Genomic DNA, 23220 nt, shown 5'->3' with positions numbered 1-23220 from the left:
ACAATTGGATAATACCTGAGATCACAAGTAACAACAACAGGTAAAAGTGTGGCTGATATAATGGGACAAAGAAAACAAAAGTTGTTTTCCTAAAATCCGAAATGAAGATCAACTACTCCAAAAACGAAGAAAAGTTGTAGGGAATGTTGTAGAAAGGAGATTCAAGGAAAGGGTGAATGTCTGTATATTGTTGACATGTCTTTAAGAGAAATGTGTCATGCTTTTTCTTAATGAAAGGAGTAAGGAGTAAATGATACCAGTATAGAAGTGATTGACCAACCGATATGCTTATTGGAAGCTCTTTTAAGTAAGATAAGTTGTGGTAAGGATTTCTAATATACCATCAATAATTTCCAGCATCCATAGGATCAAAACAAAACAAGAAGCCATTGTGCAGAACTATACTCATTTGCTGTTAGTATTTACAACTAGTGCTTTAATGGTTAAACATCCCTCTGTTATTGAGTCTTTTCCAGTATATAGTGGCCTGGTAGGGCACAATAAACTGTACCGCGTGTTTCTGAGGCTTTACATTTTAAAGGAAGCTGACTGCCGTATCTTTCTCCCAAGAGAGTGACTCGTGAGTTAGAAGTACTGACCTTTTGGTTAGCACCTAAGAGTTTCAACCACTGTGTCAGCAGCTGTTTTCATAGAATCTGCTAAAAAAAGAAAGAAGCATTTGTAAAACCATGCTTTGCCGCTGGTACTTACTAATGGCTGATGCTTGATATCTTAATAAGCCACAGTGACTCTCCTTAAGAATATCCAGCCATCCTCAAGTCAGTGATTTTCTTATTATTCCTACCAACATGCTCAAAAAACTGTGCATCTATATAAGTTACAGGGCACCTATCATCAGTTTTTTTTGCAAGGTTTGGGCTTCTTTCCATTGGATTGTAAGCTAACACTAAACTGTCTCATAAGACACAGTTCTGCATTACGTTGTACTTTATAGGCAAATTATAAAATATATTCAACACATAAAGTTTAACTACAACAAGAATGTCAGTTCCACCACTTTACAATATTAGAAAGCATTATGAAGTTCTTTGTGTCTAATATGCAGGATTACTATTGTGACTACATATACGATTTTGTCTTATGTCAAAAATTATCCAAAAGCAAATCTATTTGACATTCCACTGTCCCTCATTGAATGCAATGAACTAAACAACACTTTTTTTCAGTGAGAAAATTTACATCATTTTTTAAACTCCAAGCATAAAATCCAACACAATACCAAAAAAAATAATAAAGTTTAGCATTAGTTGTATCACATTTGATTTATTATATATGTATATATTTCCCTCCAAAGTTCTACACATATTTTTAATTTTCCTGTCAATTCGCATATTACTAAACTCTGAAACACTAAGTTTACATGAAAATCTTATTTTTAATAGTTCTGTATAATATGACCCAAAGCACATTTATAAGATAGTATTAAATACATAGATCAGAAAATTAAGTTTTCTTCACAATAAAATCTATTTCCAAACTGAATGGTGTGGCAAAGACAACATAGCACTGCACTCCGCAAACAACTTCTATGGAGCTATATGTTAATGTCCTTTATTGTACCTACTAAAAATATTCAGAATTTATTGACTACCTGAGGCGGTTGGCTTTTAAGCTTTTATGTTTTTTTCTTGAGAACTACCTTTTTAAAAGTCATAAATCTCCAAAGAGGATGAAAATATTATCTGACACAGTACTGTAACTTGTTTATATCTCATAGCTTTCACCTCAGCTTTTATTTCCATGCACTCAACTGGTGTGCTGCAATTTCTGGTCTCCGTCAGACCCATTTCTGAAATTTTCCAGACTAATGAACATCACGCTAAAGCAAACAGAGGAAGGGAGCCTGGGGTCAAGAACTAGTGGAAACAAATCATTAATAAATAGCAATTTATTTAAGTACATTGTCCTGCTCTCACAGGAACTGCAATGTTCTTCGTCAGTCCTTGTTCTTTTGTGACTTCTTGATTTTATTTTTTTCCATTTTCTCAGAGAGCTACTTACTGTTTCCTGAAAACTACACGGGACAAGAGTCTAAAGAGTGAAAACATGGATAATAGTATACATTGATGTTTTTCAATTGTCACATGTAATGCTGCTCCTTCAATTAAAAGGAGGGGGGACCTATTTGCAACATACCCTCTATTTTTTCTCCTGCTATAGATGAACAAAGAAATACTCCTTTACTAATTCTGAAAGTAACTTGTCACAGTGGGGCACTAAGGCCTAAGTCAAATAATTGTCTTAGTGTACTACCTGCTGTGTTCAATATTGAGTGAAAATGGAAGCTGGGCTCTGGCTCCAGCTTATTTCACAATTCTTCTGTTATTTAAATGATTTTAGTCAGTTTGGGGGAAGCCAGACCTTTATAAATTAACAGCAGGGAAATACCAAAGGTGTCAGATTGCATATTTATCATCTTTTTCGTGTAATACTTAAATATGTATTAAGAAGTGACTGACATAAATTAGGCAGATTTCAGAAGCCACAGGCCGTGGCTTGTAGAGGACCCCCTTCGGCTTGACATTTCATCCTTGTCAAAGATCAAATTATTTTAATTTAGGCTGCAAATTATAAGGAATGAAGACTTCTTTGTGGGAATTCCCTGTGGTAATCTGACTTTTGTTGTTACTGCTGCTTGTCAGTGTGCAAAAGATATAATATGCATGCAAATAAGGTTAAAAAATATGTACTATCTAATTATCCAGCCAGTACATTCCACTCGAAGACAGTGGGAGGCCTGACACACAGTATGTGTTTGATTCATTGAGGCCTGCAGGGTATTTACACAAGATTACTTTTAATTATGAAATTAATATCTGTTTATCTAGAATGTATGGCGGTAAGTGAGTATACACATGAGCAGAATCTTTTAGTAAAAAGAAATCATCTTAATTTAATACATAAAAAAGGAGGAAAAATAACTTGTCTCTGAATTTTTTTTCTTTTTAAAAAGTAGGCATCATCAAAACCTTGATTTCTCTCTCGTTGAAACAAATTGAATGAAACTTGGCATTTTGTCTTGAATTTGTTTCCACCCCTGCCAAGTAGGCTCAAGAAGTGTTGCTTTACTTCACAGTTTTGGGGGTGTGTGTATGAGAGAAGAGAGAGGGGAGGGCATAGAGGGAGCATAGAGGGAGAGAGAGAGAGAGAGAGAGAGAGAGAGAGAGAGAAAGGATGTGGGGAAAAATTTTTAATTGTCATTGATTCAGTTGAACATTACTTCTTCTCAGTCTCCACATCATGGTTTTTATGAGGGAGAGTCTGTTAGAGTGATCAGCAATATTTTTTTTCTGAAGTGAAACAAGGTTATTGAAACAAATCCCACTGTAGATAAATATCATGGCATTTTCATCCCTAACATAGGTCTTTGTAAAGCAAAATGCATTGTTTCAAGTCACCTCCCCACTTGTCTTATTGGAAACTGAACAAAAATTATTTCTGGGATGTATTTAAGTGTCATTTTAGAAAGTGTGAAAGAAATTAATAAAAAAGAATTCTAAAGATACAAATTCATTGTGCCACTCTTTATGCATGTCCATTAACTAAATAATGCATTTAGGTGACCATTTCGAATTCAGCAACGTGTCATTAGGTAGCAAGCTCCATGATTCTTAATAATAGAAAGTTTCTGGCTATAAACTATAAAAATATGGCTGTGTAATTAAATTTCTTTTTCAGCCTAATTGTATTAGCATTTTTGAAGTAGTGATGACTTGAAAATTCCTTTTCTCAATACTAGTATCATTCCTCTCACCTAGCCAGCCTTCACATTAATTTAGGGCCCTAGTCTCTCTGTTTTTAACACTCTGCTAAGAACTTTCTTCTATATAAAAACAAACCGGGAATGTGCCAATGTGATTCTAATCTCTTTGAATTGCTGTTTTATGACTGTATCTTTATTGAAAAGCAGCCCTAAAAATATTTTAATTGCTGAGAAAAAAAATAGACCCTGAATCCTTTTCATCTACTTTCCCTTCAACTTTGTTCCCTGTACATAAGGGGTAATCATTAAAATTTCTGCTCCTAAATAAAGTGAATTTCCTATAGTCAAGTTCTCTACTGCTGATTGTATATGCAAACACTAGCCTGTGCCTTACCCAATAGTTTTTTCTGTAAAGATGGATATGATTTATTTTATCATTTTTAAGGAATATTAGTGATAACAGGTTAGTGGCTGATTTATATTCACACTTTAGGTGACCAATTGAGTGATCTTGACTTATTTATTTAGAAATTAAAAGAATTGGCTATAAAAGCTCTTCTTAGAAGATAAGAGAATACAAGAGCAAAAAGTGAGGAGAGAAGAGAAATTATTGCTCTGGTTTTGTTTCTCTTTCTTTTTACTGATCAGTGTGATGGAGTACAGATAGACTTAATAAACATCTCTCTGGAAGGAATTGCAATTCTGAATATACCAAGCATGCATGGAGGATCCAACCTTTGGGGAGAGTCTAAGAAAAGACGAAGCCACCGCCGAATAGAAAAAAAAGGATCTGACAAAAGGACTACACTTACAGACGCCAAAGAGCTGAAGTTTGCCAGTCAAGGTAAGTTTTCTAAAATTAGAGATTTTTCCATTGAAGATGAAAGGCTATAAATCTATACTCTTGTACAGTTTATATTATCCAGTTTGAGTAAGTGGTTATATTGTATCATGAATGAACTGGTTATATTTATCTTAGGTTGGTTTTTCTTGTTCTCTTTTGAAGGTAGTCCTTCCTTCAGAAAAAAAAATCATGTGAATATTTATTGAATACTAAAGAAGTATGTGTTATAGATTAAAATCTTCTACCACTTTCTCTGTGGGAGAAGGATGGCCATTCTCCTCCTGCGTGATTTACTGTCTCTGAAAACCTGCTGGAGGGTCAGTGAGGAGTCCGTTCCAACTTAATGACAAACAACTACTGTTGAGTAGTCAACATCTAGAATGAGCTTATCTTGGTCAGGAAATATGAAGCTAACACAACGGCCATGCTCAGGCCTTTCTAAGATCTGCTTGGAGATAGATTATTTTTCACTTTCTTTAAACAAACTATGATATTGGGGTGATCTCACATTAAACTATTATTCTAAGGACCACAACTATGTTCATAGCATATTTAAATATATAAAATATATTGTGTTATCAATTGATAGTTTTCCAAAAAGTTAATAGTAGGAAAGAGAACTGGAAAACAGAGGACAAAGGATTAATGAAGCAGAACTAAATAGCTTTGGATCAAGGTGCTGCCTTCTGTACAGATTTCCAGTCCAAAAGTGATATGTATCAAAATCATAAACCTCAGTGTGATAAAGGTTACATTGGTACATAAAGCTATTTCTTGTTGATAGATCTTTTTATTAACAAGGATAAAAACCATGGTGCTATTTTAATCACTGATCATACTTTAATATATGTCATATTTTTCTTTTACCTTCTATGATTTACTGGAAACCATTGATGGCATTGAGATAGAGAGGGAAATACATTGGTTCAGCTAAATGTTATCAAGGAGATATTTTAAAGAGACTATAACGTTGAGTCCATTAAAAACACTAGATTAAAATAAAATACGATTGCTTTAGGTGCACTTAGTAATAATGATGGGCATGTTGATTGTATTTTGATGTCACCAGATAATTGAAGTTACAGTAGCTGGTCGTGACTGCTATTGTATGGAGTTTAGTGACCATGCTGGTTGCAAAGATTGATGGTGTAATTACAGTCAGTCAATTATGGGAGGTTTGGTGACTGTAGGTAGTCTCAAAAAAGTGGTCTAATTTGATAGATGCAAGCATCTACCAAAGCAATGACAGTGTTTTTATACTCATGAAAGAGATATAACTGATTGGAAACACAGAGGAACTTTGTTTTAGGGGCATAGAACATAGAAAAGAAGGTGCATAGTAGGTTAGTTTTAAAATGAAGTGAAACAAGTTGTAATAATTTAACTCTTAATAATATTTAAGAATTCAACTCCACATGTCGGCATCAGTTGGATCTGACTCATAATTGACCCTCCTCCAGGTTTTCAGAGGCTATATATTTCACAGGAAGAGAGTGCCATTTTTCCTCCCTTATGAACCCACTGGTAGATTTGAAGTGCCAGACAAATGAGGTCCTTGGAACAGTGGGCACAAAGCCCTGTGGCTATGCCACTAGTGGATCCACATATAATTCTTTTCTAGGAATTATTTACAGTATTTTATTTATCTTTCTTTGTACAGGAAAAAAGATTTCTAAAAAGAGTAATTAAGAAATTAAGTGATTTATTAGTTCAAAGATCATACAAGAGCCAAATAGAAAAAATCTACTGACTATATGTGCTACATATTTTGTAATTATGCATATGTGCTCATTTCTGCCTTCTCTGAAAATGTTTTGTACAGTGTAGATGTACAAACCAATTTCCAGGTTTATTTTTCTATTTAATCCTTACATCTCTATACTTGGCATGTCCTTTATACGTTGAACAACAGTTTCCAGATATTTATCTGAATTCATTCTCAATGGTTCAGCTGCCAGCTCCATTCACCTTCTGGGCTGTTTGAATGTTCGTAAGACATGTGGTTATATTGCTCCAAGACAAGTGTCTGTACAACCCAGAGAGCTGTTGCGACTTACCATTTGCCTGGTTTCATTCCCTAATTTTGTATGTTTTTTTTTTTTCAGCAATATATATATTTGGTATAAAGCACAGGCAAATCAGCCATAGGTGTTATACTGTCAGTGCAATAGCTCTGGGCAAAGCTCTCTCACATCAGCCCGTATCCTTGCATTTTGGTCTGGAACTCTAAGGATCATGCTCTGCTTATGAAATAGCAAAGAGGATTTGCTGCTGCTTCTTGTTGTCGTTAAGTGCCATTGAGTTGACTAGGACTCTTAGCGACCTCCTCACAATCTCTGCTATACTCAAGCCCATTTTTATGGTTTCAATGTCAATTCATATTGTTGAAAGTCTTCTCTTTAGCTGACCTTCCACTATTTTCTTAGGAATACATATGTGTTTGTGTGTATATGACTAATATTTCAGTACATAGATGAAGAAACAGCAGAACTCGGGGTTTTTTAAAATCACAGTATGTATAAGCAAGAACAGAATAATTTAATGACTAATTTTGTTCTATTTTTAAAATTATACTTATAGTTTTAATTGTATTTTATTTTGGGGTACTAGCTGTCAGTAGATTAGGAGATGTATTGCACTGGGAATGTCTGGAGTTAGATACCTCTCAAAATGAGGACCAATAATGCCAGTGTAAAGACTAAGTTGCACCTGATCAGACCTGATATGCTACTGAGAGCTGGATAATGAATATGGATGACAGAAGAACTGAAGTTTTTAAGTAGTGGAGAATAGTGCTGAATACCCCCTGGTCTGCCAAAAAAACTGGTCTGTTGGGGAGCATGAACAGCCAGGGTGCTTCTTGGAAGCAGAGATGATCAAGCTTCATCTCACATACTTTGGGCATGTTACCAGAAGATGGACATCATGCTTGGAAAGGTAGAAAACTAGTGAAAGAGAGGAAGACAGTCAACCATGTGATTGAAATAGTATGATTGTAGCAATGAACTTGATATTAAGACAGGGTTCATGTCTGTTATTTGTAGGGTTTTTATGAGTTCAACTCAACTCCTCAACACCTCAAAACAGCACACTTCAAATTATAGGGGTAAATTTGATTTTTTTTTTTTTTAGAAAAACCCCTAACTTAAAACTGGCAAAGTAAAAAATACCAAAGCAGATGTGGAACATTGGATTTTCATTTTTAAAAAGCAATATATGATCAGGGGTTTCTGTATATTTAATTTGCCAACCACATTCGAGAACATTCACAGTTTACAATCTAGTGCACTTGATACTTGGGAATTTACTGTTAACTTATTGAAGAATTGTGAAAAATTGTAGTTCACTTAATTAAACCATTGTTCCAGCAAAATATTCTAAAAACAGTTTGATGTAATTCTGAAACATATTCATACTCATGCTCATGCACTTCTAATTCTGAAGACATTTTCCTCGCTATTTTATTAAAATACATAGGAGTGTATCATATCTAAACATAATCTTTAAGCAAAATTGTAACATAGACCAGATTGGTCTTCAGTCCTCTTAGTCTCCTTAATATTCAATCATCTTTCCCATTTCCTTTCACTACTGAGTTCATTTTTTCCTCCCCCTTTTCTGAATTAAATCCAAACTTCAGAAAGATGTCTAATAAATTCATTCACGTTAATGTATAAATGACTGATTGCAGATGAAAGTAGAGGTATTTGCATTTTAAAAGAAATAAAGGCCTTCAGCTAAAACATTATTTTTCAAATTGTGTTCCATTGAGTTATAACAGCAATCTTTCAATAGTTCTGTAAAAACTTGATTCAGATTTATTATTGTCACACATTTGAAAAATTAGGAAATAAAGAACAACTATAGTAAACACAAAGATTAAGTTGTGCCCTATAAAATTATTTGTATTATTAATGATTCTCAAATCATCAACTTGTATTACCAAATAAGTATCTGTGTGTGCCCAATGAGGAAGCAGCGTACAAATGAGTTTATTACCATCACAGCACATGAATTTCACATGCAGTTAAAAGGCTGCCAAACTTAGGGGACTCTATTTTCCACATGCTTTAAAGCCGGCATAAAAATCCATACCAGTGCCTATTTTCCTATTTCACCAAAATCATAATAAAATATGTTTTAACCTCCATGAAAGTGAAAACAAGTGATAATAGCAATGTATTAAATACAAATGTAAATCCTATTTTGGAAATGTGCTTGGTTATAAAGAAATCTACATTAGTTAAAACATCTCTAAAAAATGTTAGTCATATCTATTTCTTTATTAAGTTGAGATTTAAGCACCCTTACAGCTGTCACCTTAGAAAAGCAATGACATTAAAACTTAACCTGTCAGCTAAATACAGAATAAGAAAACCAAATAGGTGAAATTTTGAAGTATCTGACAGAGTGCAAGTAGCAATATATCATTCTTTTTTCTTGAAAGAGTTGAAAAGTTATATTCTAAGATACCTTTAGAATGAATATTTTTAACCAGATAGTAATGACTTCTTGATGACTATAAGCACTATGTTAGTTGTTCAAATTGTAATTTTGTTCAGACAAGCCTATTTTTCCGCTTTCTAGTATCAAATCAAGAGCAGAGGTTTACAAACGAGGTATATAAAGTTCACTCTATTTACAGTTACATTTCTTTCTAGATCAAGATATCCCAATACTATAAACCAAACCATAGTGAAGAAATTAATTAAAAAATGAGTCAAACATTGCAAATAACTTGTTTCTTAACTCCTTATTTAAAATAGCCCCATTACTCATAAATTGTACTGAAAATGTTATTTAAGAAATTTGAAACACATTGTGCAACGTAATTATAGTTAAAACTTTCCAAAAGGTAGGATACAGCTGGATTTCCAGCTTGAAACCAGGGCGAACAGGGTCTTCCTCATTTGCATACAAAAACAGTCAGACTGTCCATCCTGTAAAAGTTTATTTTTAAAACTAATGAGCGTATTACAGTATTTCAAAACAAACACCCTAAGTCCACTGTCATCCACTTGATGCCAACTCATAGTGACCCGGTACAACAGAGTTGAATTTTCCCGCAGCATTTACAAAATTGTACATCTTTAGGAAAGCTGACTGACACACTTTCACCTACAAAATGCCTTGTGCATTAAGCACTGGGCCACCAGAGTATATTTAATATATTGTCCAGAATATTATATTTGTTATGTTGTTTATATATCATGTTGATTTTGTTGTGTACCTTAGAGTCAGAAGTGACTGATAGCTGAGCCTCCAGTGGGATTTCAGAGGCAGTTAATGGTGTAGGAGATGGCCCATCCTTCTCCCATGGAGCACCTGGTGGCCTCAAACCACATGCCTTTGGAATTGCAGCACAGCTTTTTGCCACTAGGCCACCCCATTGATCATTGTCATTCTGTATCTCTTATTATACAACTTCTATATTTGTATCAAAGGTTATTGATTTTCATTTTTAGTTTTTGTTGTTTGTTCTATAGTCAGGACCGAATCATAAATGACCCACAGGTAGGTTTTCAAAGTCTGTAAATGACAAGAGAGATTGCCATCTTTCACTCACAGGCAGCTAATGGATTGAAGTTGCTTGATTTCATTTTTAGATAAATCCATTGAAGTAAAGATGGAGTAAAAACAAATGTAGTGGGATTAGACGCACACAGAACAAATGGTATAAAGGTGGTAAAGAAACAGAAAGCTTGGGAAAGTGCACCAGGGTATTAATTGTAACTTACCATCATCTATCTACGTGTTAGGGAACAAGTGGCTTAGCGGTAATGAATTGCATTGCCAGTGCAAACATACATGGTTTAAGTCCAACCAGGTGTTACAGGAGAAAGATGGGCCACTCCTCCTATGTGATTTACTCACTCTGAAAACCTCTTGGAGGGTCAGCTATGGATTGGTTCTGTCTTGACTGTACACAACAACAAAAATCTTCCTATTATCAATTCATAATTTTGTAAATTGGAGTGAATTTATCTGATCCTTATTTATCTAACTTGTTACAGAGTAAAACTGTACCATTGAGTATTCTTGGATGTAATCTTTAAAGGGAGTGGAGTTTAGGGCTTTTTTTTTTGTACCACCATTATGGCAGTTCAACAGTAATTTTTAGGTTAGCAATTGAACCCTTTCGTGCTACCTGGAGACCTTCAAAAAAGCCCTAGTAGGTTAGTGTATGATGTGTCAGGTTGCTAACTAGCCTCCCTTCTGAGAAAAAAGACACGTAGTCTTCCTTCATAAACATTTTTAGTTTCTGAAACGTAATGAAAGGTTGCTATGAGTCTAAGTCAAGTAGAGGGGCTATTACATGTGAATCGTTGCTGTAAATATTATCTTTATTGCTTATAATCTTCAAAAATAAAAGTTACTGTAGATCCCTAGCTACAGCTGTCCTGTTGTTCCACATCATAGACCTGATTCATAGTGACTATCAGTTTCTGAGACTATAGGAGCCCATATAGATTTATAAATATTTTTAGGAGGAGACATCCTATCTCTCTCCTGTAGAGTGGATGGTGGATTCCAACCACTAACCTTTCAGTTAGTGGTCTGATGTGTTATGCACTACAGCATAAAGGTTCCCTTTTACAGGTCTCCCAGATTATCCATAAACTTCACATCTGACAAATCCTTCAGCTCTACCTTCTTGTTATATCTGTACTATGTTCTTAGAGAAGAAGGCAAAGCCTTTTAGACCATGTGCAGTAAGGAAATGCATCTGTCAAACAGGCTCTCCACATCAATTGACTTAATTATTGTTACAAGCAGATACAAGCAGAAAGTAAGAAGAAAACTGATAAGGCATCCAAACTATTTTGACCAAAGAAAATAAATGAGATGCCATTTGTGAAATCTTAGCAATGGAGTTCATTTTCTAAGTATGTTTAAGTTTATCAGATTGAATATCTCTGTCTTTAATATGGAAATGATGAGTTCTGGAAGAAATTAATCCATGCACCTGGTACATTATATAGCCCATAAAATTGCACAAACTGCATTTAAATGTAAAGCTCTCACACTCCACCTTCTAAGACTTAAAATTATCTAGAAGTTGATCATAATGAACATTTGTCATAAATTATTACCAATTTTTCTAAACATTTGTGGGCTATTTAAGATAATTTAGAAGCAGTGTTTTAAGTTGTCTAAATATAACTGCAACATTCATTTTAGAGCTGTAGATGATGTCTTTGGCATTCAAACACCGGCAAGCAGAACAATTTCCCAGCATTTAAACTAAGCTATTAAATCAATTAAATTTAGAAACAAAAAAATATTTAATGCTATAATATTATACTAGATGTTAAATTATTGCAAAAGATCACAGCATTTAAAATGTTGCTTTTCAGAAAAAAAATATAGGCATACCCTAGTACCATGATAATATCATTGACTGAAATATACAGATACCAAAATTTGGAGGAATCTTTAAGGTGACAGCTCAAAAGGAGTTCCTATTTGTATGTACTGTTGAACTATTTCCTTTGGAATTTTCCAGCAAGAGATAATGTAAATAAAAGTGTATATTTTAATAAATCTGTTGATATTTCAAAATTACTTTTTATAATTTAAGCTGACATCATACACCTGGATATCTGTATGTGACTAGTCTCTGTAATTTCACAGAGTGCAATCTTGATACCTTAAAAAAAAGAGTAATAAAAATAAACAATATAGCATCTTATTTTGTCCTAATTATCCTCTAAAAGCATAAGTATTATGAAGGATTTGTAAAGTTTCTATTTTACATGACATTGTAAACACTATGAAAAAAATATGAATTGCAACTCCTAGATATTTTATTTTTATTCTTTTTAAGAATCATTTCTTAATTGAGATTTCAATGTAAGTTTATAGATTTTGAATTTCCATTCATTCATTGTTTCTCATTTTCCTCCTTGTTCAACACCCCCAGTTCATTTTTCTTTTGGAAAAAAAAAATTTCACTGTTGTACAATTCCCCACACCCACTCCAGTCCAGTTTACTATTTAGCACTTATTCTGGATTGTTGTCATGCAAATAATACCTAATCATGCATTAAGCAGTTGTTTCCCTCATATTTTTTGAGGCAGTTATTTACCTCATATGTTTTAATGCAGTGTACGTTATTTATCCTCTCTTTCCTTAGTTTTTCTGATGTCAGTCCTGTTTTGTAAGAGAGACATTATGCAGTATTTGTCCTTTTGTGACTGAGATATTTCCACTCAGCTTAATATCCTCCATGATATTCCATTTTATATAATATTTCATTAATTCCTTGTTTTTCAGTGCTGTATGGTATTTGATTGTGTGAATATACCACAGCTTCTCTATCTATTTACTTGTTGATGGATACGTCAGTTGTTTCCATCTCTTTACTATTGTGAACAACACAGCAATAAACATAGGTATGCATATATCTGCTTGGGTGGCAGTTCTGGTTTCTTTAGGGTTTATTCCCAGTAGTGAAATTGCTGGATCAAATGCTATTTCTATTTCCAACTTTTTGAGAAAGTACCATAATGCCTTCTATAGTGGTTGAACCATTTTACACTCCCACCAACAGTGAATAAAGGTTCCAGTTTGTCCACAACAACACAGGATATGAACAGACTCTTCACCAAAGAAGACATTCAAATGGCCAACAAATACATGAATAAATGTCCAATACCTAGATGGAAATCATTAGAATATCACTACCTTCCTTCAGGAGCTTTATAAAACATTTTCTGTAGTTTTTATCATTGCCTATTTTACCTTGTTTAACAGTCAAATTTTTGAAATCTGACATGTAGTGTAATTCTATATACAAACTTCCTCCTATAGCTCTCTTAAAGCACAGCTGGTAAAGGAGTAAAATTATTTTTATTTACCAAAACATACTCATTTAAAAAGAAGAGTTCTCTGGGGTGCTAGCACTTGTTTCTTTCAGAGTGACTGTAGAAATGAAAGCTGTATTCCCATCACTATCCACTCATTTCAGGACAGCAGACTTCCTTGATGATGTGGGGGAAAAAGAGGCAAGAGAAAAGATGACAAGGAGGTCTCTTTTGTCATTGTTACATCAAACCAGCTTCAATTCATGATGCCCTGTGTACCACAAAATAAAAATAAAACACTGCCTGACCTTGCACCATCTTAAAAACAAAACAAAAGAAAACAAAAAAAAAGGAGAGTTCATTCTCGGTTACAAGTAGAAATTGGATAAATGGAGAGAGGAGGTATGTGGAAATAACAGCGCTGAGAGTGGCTTCCTTTCACATAATGAATCAGAAAAAGTTGGAGAGAAAATAACTTTTAGTAGAATTTTGAGTATAATTTTTAAAAATGTATGGACTGGCCATATTACTAATGTAGTTGGAGTTTTAAAAAAGATATTTATTAACTTGAAATATTTAGCGAGGCTCAGGTTGTTATCTTACCTGTATTCTAAGACTGAATACCTTAATTTCCATATATTGATTTTCTTACTTTAAAGAGTAATGAAAAAATTGAATGCTTTCAGTAGTTATTTTCTATAAAATGTTGAAAGCTGTTATGAGTGGTAAAATTATCACTGCAAACATTTCTGTTATGTTGCTGCTATGTGCTGTGGTGTCACATGTGAATGATAGTGACTCTATGTACAACAGCTCTGTACCCTACCCTGTCCTGAGCCAGTCTCACTGATTCTGACACCTTACAACCACTGGCCCACTTACTATATCAATCCATCTCATCCATGGTCCTCCTCTCCTACACTGTCCCTCCATCCTTCTGTGCATAATGTCCTTCTCCAAGGATGGGTCCCTCCTGGCCATATGCCCGACGTATGTGGGGTAGAGCTTCAAAATTCTAGCTTCCAAGGAGAAATTTTGTTTTACCCTCTCTAATACAGACCTATATGTTTTCTTGGAAGTCCATGGTATGTTCAAGATTCTTCTGCAGCACCACAGTTTGAAGACATCAATTCTTCTTCTATCATTCTTAGTCATTGTCCAGCTCTCTGATACAAAGCAAGTAAGTGCAAAGATCATGACAGCAGATTTTCCCAATGCATGTCTATGTGTGTTTCACTGACTATGCAAAGGCATTTGACTGTGTAGACCACAACAAATTGTGGTTAAACTTGAGGAAAACAGGAATCCCAGAACACTCACTGTTTTTATATTAAACCTTCATTTGGACCATGTAGCAGTCTTCAGAATAGAGCAGAAATCTACTGCTTGGTTCAAAATCAGGAAAGGAATGTGTCAGGGATGGATCCTACCTCCATACCTTGTCATCCTAATTGCAGAACAGATATTCGGGGGTGAAAGGGCTTTATGAGGAGGAATGTGGCATCAGAATTGAAGGAAGATTCATCTATAGCCTGTGTTACACAGATGACACAACCTTGCTTGCTGAAACTGAAGACCTGAAATGCTGCAGAAGGTCCAGGATTGTAGTCTTTAACATGGATTGAATCTCAACATGAAGAAGACAAAGCTACTAGCCACTGGGCTAATTGGCAGCACCATGATAGATGGAGAAGGAGAAGAGATTGAAGTTGTTAACAATTACAGCTTTCTTGGCTCCACAATCAACTCTCTTGGCATCAGCAGTCAGGAAATCAAAGACAAATTATTTTGGAAAATCGGTTTCTGTGATACTTGTAGCTAAATGCTGAGACCACTAAAATAATAGGCAGGGCATCTAAACTGGCTAAGTCTGCATGATAATTTTAATTTAATATGTACAGTGGTGAAAATAGAAAATATTTCCAAATTAAATAAATATTGACTGAAGATATGTCAAAAGTAAGTTATACTCTCAGAGCATAAATTAAAATATTAGCTACATAAAGTTTCCAAATCAGGGCCAAGTTTTTAAATATAAAGTTCTATATTTTGTAGCTGATGAGTTAAGTATATCACATAGTTGTCTCCTTAGAAAATTGCCATGGTATTTTGTAATAATCAGAATATAGAACAATAAAGTAAGTAGACTTCTTAAAAGTTATAATCACAAAAAGGCTGTCATAAAAAAATTAACTACAACTGTCGCTGAGCATTGTCATGCCCTTGTTGGGTTTTTGCTGGTGTATTTTTTGTTTGGGGTTTTTTGTTAGATGCTTTTCCCCCCCTACTTGTTTATTTACAAAACTTGAATATAAATTCGAACATGCCTGTTTTTTTTTTTTCTAAGAAAACACTTTCCCCATGTTATGGAAAATATAACCAAGATTGTAACCAAATTGAGAGAGGAAATCTTTTTTTTTTTTTTTAAGAGAGGAAATCTTAATTGTACCATTTTAGAGGAACATCTTGCTTAGAGATTTCAGTCAGATTAGGGTATTTCTCGGAATTTTATTTTACTTTTCTTAGCATTTCTTTTTTTCTGGTTACCTTGATAGATATGATGAGATGGGTATAGTTTAGCACATCATTACTCTTGCAAACATTTATCTAACTAGTGAGAATTAAAAGTACGTCTCATAGAGAACAAAACCACCTTCTTCCTGACAGATTCAAATCTCACCATTCACTTCCCTTCCCTCGCTCTGTGTGAATTTGAGGCAATCAAAGTAACTAACCACTGGAGTTCTGTAACCATGGATTATTTTCCAAGAATCCTGTTCTGTTACTTAGAATTAATTTACATATAAAAGGAATGGTATCTAGTCCACTATTTTGAGACATTCAATTGAGATTTATATAAACTTCTTGTCCTCTTAGGCCCTTTTGTCACTGAAGAATCAGTTTTCCCGGTTAGCAAAAATTCTGTCCCTTTTCCTTTGATAGTGAATTTATAAAATCAATACTTTACCCCCATGTTTGGGGTTATGTCTCTTGGATACTGCAATCTATTAAACAAGTTCAACTAAATGTTGATGCCAGGATAGTATTTGGTGACAGCCATTTAAAATAAGACTTAAGAATAAACACACACACAGACACACACACAGACACACTCACACACACACACACACACACACACACACACACACACATGCCAAAACTTCATCTATGGATAAACACGACTAATTTAAATGACCCCTGGGGAGGTTTTTTGAGAAGTTCAAATGCCTGATGAATGCCTGCTATTCTAATTATATCATAAATATGGCACACACTAACCATCTCATTCCATGCTTTTATTTACAAACAGTTCCCATTACCATTATGTTTTACCTGTTCATGCTCTGAAGGATTACTCTCTCATTGAGAGATTCATTAGAAGGAAATTATTATATTTCATAGATTGGCAGAAAGAAAATCTATCTTTGAACAATTCCATTTCCCTCAACAGTTGTTCATTTCATGTAGAAGACAGGTCTATTAAGTACCATGAACCCTTTTAAAATATATTAAAGCTAACCGTTAATATTGAAATTAGTAATGTGTGTCTGGTCTGATGAAATAATCAGTTGCTTTCATAACAACTCAATTCTACCATGAAGCATAAATATGTCAAACATTATTTTAGAACATTATTTAATTACAGGAAGCATTTAGAATACTTCTTATGAACAAAGATTTAATTTCAATTTCATCTGGCAAAGATCTTAGCATACTGACTTTTTTTCTCCCTCACTGATGCTTAAAAATATGTAGTTCTTGATCCAAACGCTACATAAAACCTATTTTCTTGCTATATCATTTTCATACAAATTTTCAATATATCCAGTTAGAAAAATAGTAAAGAAATAAAAAAATCATCTAGCATGAAAGTGTTTTCCATGTTCAGATTATTAAAGACAGGTTCATGGAATTTATTATTAAAATGTCTTTCAAAATAAAAAAGAATCATGTGTAAAAAAATTATATTTAAAAACAAAAACAGGTCTAGAGCATGTCACTTCATAACTGAATATATTATTATTGATGTCACTTTGTTGTTATATTTTAAGTGCCATAGAGTAAATGCCAACTCCCTTTGAAACAACAAAACATTGCCAGCCTTGTGTCATTCTGACAACTGCTGCTATGGTTTGAACCCATTGCCGTTGCCATGGCCGGCCTTCTCCTTTCACAAACCCTCCGCTTTACTAAGTATGATATCTTTCTACAGGAACTGGATCAAAGCACAAGGACAAAGTCTAGCCAATCTAGCTTTTCAGGAATATTCTGGTTGTGCTGTGAAATAAATTATCCACATAATCACAGGCAAGTGTATACCTTAATTCTTAGTCTAAATTTGTCTGGCAATTATGCCCAATAAAGATATGATACATGAATCAGGGATGATTTTTGCCAGACTTTTCATGCTTTCTTCCTTAAAAGTGGAAGCACTTTGTTCCTGAAGTGGAATTAGATTATATTGCAGTTCTGTTTTCCTTCACTGTATCAGTCAGTCCATTCATCAAAATTGAAGTAAAAGATACCTGGTGAACCTTCTGTAGTTGGTTGTCTGCCAGTCAATTCTCACTCATATTGACCACTTCTGTTACAGAGTAGAATTGTTCCAAAGGATTCAACCCCGTACAGTCTTATTTGAAACAGATTGCTCAACCTTTTCTTTTTAATACGAAGGTCAAGGACTGCATTGAGGCTCAATCTCAAAAAAAAACAAAAAACAAAAAAAACAAACCCAAACCAAAAATTCTCACCACTGGACCAACTGGCAGCATCTGTATGGATGGTGAAGAGATTGAGATAGTTAACAGTTTTAGTTCACTTGGCTGCACAGTCAATACTCTTGGTACCAGTAGCCAGGAAATCAAGAGATGAATTGCATTGAGAAAGTCAGCTGTCGGGGACCTCTCCAGAGTACTGAAGAGCAATGAGGACAGGCTGGAAACTAACGTGCTCCTGATCTGGGCTATATTCTTTGCAATTGCCTGCTATGTATTGGAGAGTTGAACAGTGACTAGGTATGGTAGAAAGAGAATTGATGCCTTTGAGCTATAGTGGTAGAGAGTTGAATATGCCGTGGACTGCTAGGAGAACAAACAGGTTTGTCCTGGAGAGGCTGCTCCTTGGAGGCAAGGATTCTGAAGCTTCGTCTGACATACTTTAGGCATGTTGCATGGAGGAACCAGTCCTTGGAGATGGACGTCATGTTTGGCAGAGTGGAAGGGCGGCGAAGGAGAGGAAGACCTCTTTAATTCAATTTATGTGTTAGTTTGGTCAGAAAGCCCAGACTACATAAATGTCCTTTTAAGAAAAAGAAGGATTTTATTTTTATTTTAATTGATAAATGAGGACAAAACTCTAGGAAAAAAAAAATCACGACAGTGTCCTTTGGCTCATAGCAATCATATGTATGGCATATCTAAACACTGACTAATTCTATCCTAACGGTGTCCACTGTACTTAAGCCCTTGTTGCAGTCACTGTGACAATCCATCCAGTTGAGGGTTTTCCTCTCTTTTTGATTCTCCATTTGTCCAAGCTTGATGCGCTTTTGCAAAGACTATCCCCTTATAATAATATGCCTGAGTATGTGAGGCAAAGTCTTACTATACGTTTAAGAAAAAAAATCTGTAAGTGAATATCCTTTATTAAAAGTTTACTCCATGTATGTCATTAAAGTTAAATATTTTAAGAATCCAACTCTTCCCTAATCATATTTTCAGTGTCTTCAAACTTCAGGGATTCAACCTCCAGCTCAACATCAATGTCCTGCTGCTTTTTAAAATACTTTCAGTGTAAAGAATCTTTGTTTTCTTGACATTGAGATGCAATCCATGCAAAAGGCTGTATTCTTTGATCTTCTGCAACAAGTACTTCAAATCCTCCTCACTTTCAGCAAGCAAGGTTGTGTCATCTGCATAACACAAATTATTGAGGAATCTCCCTCTGATCCTGATGTCATACTCCTGTTCATAGAGTCCAGCTTCTAAAATCAAAAAGATTTACTTGTAAATATTCTTCTAAGAGTTTTATAGATTTTAGCTCTCACATTTTTGCTTATGGAATATTGAATTAATCTTCATCTATGAAAACTAAAGTAGGATTCCAGTATTATTATTTGGCATACATTGTGTTTCATTCATGTACATTGCATTTTTTGTTTGTTTTTTAAAAATTTTTATTAATTTTAATGAACATTTACAGAGATTTCGGATTTTCATTCATTCATTTTTGCAGATTCTTTACACTGGACTGATAGTCAACATCATGAAAGATGGAGAAAAGATTGAAGCTGTCAATAATTTTACCTTACTTGGATCCACAATTAACACGCTTGGTACAAGCAGTCATGAAATCAGGAGATATGTGCACTGGGGAAGTCTGCAGTTAGGGACCTACCAAATTATTGAGGAGTAATGATGTCAGCTTGAAGACTAAAGTGTGTCTCATTTAGACTATGGTCTTTCTGATCACTTACTATGCCTTTCAGATCTGGATAATAAATAAGGATGACAGGAGAAGAATTGATGCCATTAAGCTATGGTATTGGAGAAGTGTGCTGAACATACAATGGATAGCCAAAAGACTGATAATCCAGTGACAAAATGGGCAAGATACATGGGAAGACTTCACAGAGGAGGACATTCAGATGGCCAACAGAAAAATGTAGAAATGCTCCAAATCACTAGCAATAAGAGAGATGCAAATCAAAGCCACAGGGAGATACAATTTTACCCCTGTAGCAGTGGCAAAGTTTAGGGCAGCAAGTAATAAATGTTAGAGGGGATGTGGTGAGATAGGTACTCTTATACATTGTTGGTAGGATTGTAAAATGGTACAATCACTCTGGAAGACAATTTGGTATTTCCTCAAAAAGCTGGACATAGAAATTCTGTATGACCCAGCTTCAAGTCCTTGGAATATATCCTGAGGAAATGAGAACTCAAGCACAAATGGAGATTTGTATACCAGTGTAATGACAGTGTTATTCGCCTTAGCAAGAACATGGCAACAGCCCAAATGTCCAACCACAATGGAATGGATTGAGTAATCATGGTACATTCACACAATGTAATATTACACAGCGTGCAGGGGCAATGATTTTGTAAATTACTACCTTACTTGGGAGGGACTGGAGAGCATTTTGCTAAGTGAACTCAGTCTCATAAAGACAAATACTGTCCAAGACCATTACTGTAGAATGAGTATGAGGACCCAAGGAGGGAAAAGGGAGCAGAGGGATGAGGATGAGTGGGAGTGGGGGTGCTTATTCATAGGGTCACAGAATTTGATGGGTGGAGAGAGGGGTGCAAAAAGGAAATGGGAAAGATCCAACGAGAAAAACAATGTATACATTGTAAGTAAACCAGTAGTTTAAAAAAATCCAACTGGGGATGGAGGTGTGGTGGACGGGGAGAAAAGTGCAACAATGAATGAATGGAAATCCAAAATCTCTGCAAATGTTCATAGAAATTAATAAAAAAGAGAGAATAAAAAAATAAAATTAAAAAACCCCCCAAAAAACGACTTTCAATGAATCATTAATTCAAACTTCTTTTGCCAATCTTGCATCTTAGTGTGTCTTGATCTAGAAACTCTAGAGAAATTGTTTACCGTGGTTGACCCATTGAAATACGAATGATGTAGTTGCCAGCCTCACTTCTACCACAGAACAGCAAACTGACTGAGGAACAGTATCATGTTCCACTGGCAAATAATAAATGAATAAATAAAGATCATGCAGAAATGGCAAAGATTTAAAGTGATTCTGACTATCGAAGGAGAGCTAACCAGACATTCTCAGAGGTAATTCTGGCACCGCAGATTTATATAAAATATGAATGAAAAATCCAACTTATTGAAATAGTGTTCTTTTCTGGAAAGCTGTATTATGAGCAAAATAGTGGAATTCTCATGACTTGTTATCTATGCAAATAAATCTATCTGGTGAGCACTAAGTCATTCTGACTCATCCTTGCATTTTTGTTATTTATTTAACATTAAAAGAAGGGAATAATTCCTATGGAATACTTACATCAATAAATATGGATTATAATGCCCATTCCAAAGAAGGGTGATCTGACAGATTGTGGAAATTATCAAACAATATCATTGATATCACATGCAAGCAAGATTCTGCTGAAGATTCTAAAAAACAGCTGGAACAGTACATCAACAAAGAACTGCCTGAAGTGCAGGTTGGATTTAGAAGATACAGTGGCATTAGGGATATCACAGCTAATGTCAGATGGATTTTGGCTAGAAACAGAGTGCCAGAGGAATGTCTATCTGTGTTTCATTGACTATGCAAAGCCATTTGGCTGTGTGGATCACAACAAACTGTGGCTGACTCTAAGAATAATGGGAATCCCAGAACTCTTGATTGTGCTTATGCAAAACTTATACTTGGACCAGGAGGCAGTCGTTAGAACAGAGCAAGGAAACACTGCATGGTTCAAAATTGGGAAGGGGGTGTGTCAGGGATGTGTCCTAGCTCCATATCTTTTCAATCTATATGCGGAAGAGATTATCCGGAAAGCTGGTCTCTGTGAAGAGAATTGTGACATCAGAATTGGAGGTAGACAACAGTCTGTGTTAAGCAGATGACACAACCCTGCTTGCTGAAACTGAGGAGGACCTGAAGTGCTTGCTGCAGAGGATCAAGGACTGCAGCCTTCAGTATGGATTGAAGCTCAACATCAAGAAAACAAAGCTTCTCACCACTGGGCCAATTGGCAGAATCACAATGGATGATGAAGTGATTAATTGTAGACAACTTCAGTTTGCTTGGCTCTACAATCAACACTCTTGGTACCAGCAGCCAGGAAATAAAAAGATGAATTTCACTGGGGAAGTCTGTCAGAGACCTCTCCAACATACTGAGGAGTAATGATGTCACTCTTGTGACTAAGGTGTGCCTGATACAGGACATGGTCCTTGCAATTACTTGCTATGCATCAGAGAGGTGAACAATGACTAGGGATGATAGAAGGAGATTTGATGACTTTGAGATTTTGTGCTGGAGAAGAGTATTGAATATACCATGGACTGCTAGTAGAACAAACAAGTTCGTCCTGCAGAGGGTGAAGCCTGGAGGCAAGGATTCTGGAGCTCCCTCCATCTGATATATTTTGGACATGTTGCAAGGTGGGAACAGTCCTTGGAGAGAAATTTCATGCTTGGGAGAGTGGAGGGACAGCGAAGGAGAGAAAGTCCCTTGATGAGATGGATTAATTCAGTCACTTGAGGTAATGGAGATAAGAGTGTCAGAGACAATAAGACTGGCAAGGGATAGAGCATAAGGTAATTATGAGTCACAAGTGACTCAACAGCACATAATAACAGCAGCAACCCTTTTCTAATGTTAGAATAACTGAAACACCTTGTCTAGACAGCTCACTCTTTGGTGCCGCATCTTCTCATTAAGTACATCTTCTTCATAATGAAATGATGCTGTATAGCAGTTACTTTTGTTCACATACTTTGATTACCCTCCCTGTGTCCTGTGTTTTTTTATCTAAATTGTAATGGCCACAGTTCTAATTCCCTAGAAGCCACAAAAGTACATCAACTATGACCACCCCTATTGGGTCCCCAGCAGAGACCAAGTCAACTAAGTAACCTGTTCATGCTGTATCTGCTGTTCTTAAAAGTCTGTTTCCCTCCTGTTGGTGTAATGTATTGGTGGTAATGCATGCAACTGTTTATAGAAGTCCTCTGTAGAAGAAATTGTATGGGAAAGCACAAGCTGTCTAACAAATTCATGACATTTTGAGGTGCTACCCAAAATCAGGCCAGAGAGGGAGGGAGGAGGCATCACCGGGCAAGGTCACCTCGCATAACAGCA

General features: G+C 35.3%; 1 protein-coding gene across 4 annotated transcripts in view; it reads left to right on the top strand.

Moving 5' to 3' along the window:
• The window catches only part of DGKB (diacylglycerol kinase, beta 90kDa), a 1124393-nt gene that overhangs the window by 809137 nt on the left and 292036 nt on the right, over positions 1-23220 (top strand). For all 4 annotated transcript variants that reach the window (XM_006880255.1, XM_006880258.1, XM_006880257.1 and 1 more), the window contains one exon: positions 4373-4568. In XM_006880255.1, the coding sequence (XP_006880317.1) occupies positions 4373-4568 (196 nt within the window). The remainder of the gene's footprint in view (positions 1-4372; positions 4569-23220) is intronic.

The sequence above is a fragment of the Elephantulus edwardii genome, unplaced genomic scaffold (assembly GCF_000299155.1).
Source record: "Elephantulus edwardii isolate Elephantulus edwardi_28Jun2011 unplaced genomic scaffold, EleEdw1.0 scaffold00007, whole genome shotgun sequence".
NCBI lineage: Eukaryota > Metazoa > Chordata > Mammalia > Macroscelidea > Macroscelididae > Elephantulus > Elephantulus edwardii.
This window is presented reverse-complemented; position numbering and strand designations above follow the sequence as displayed.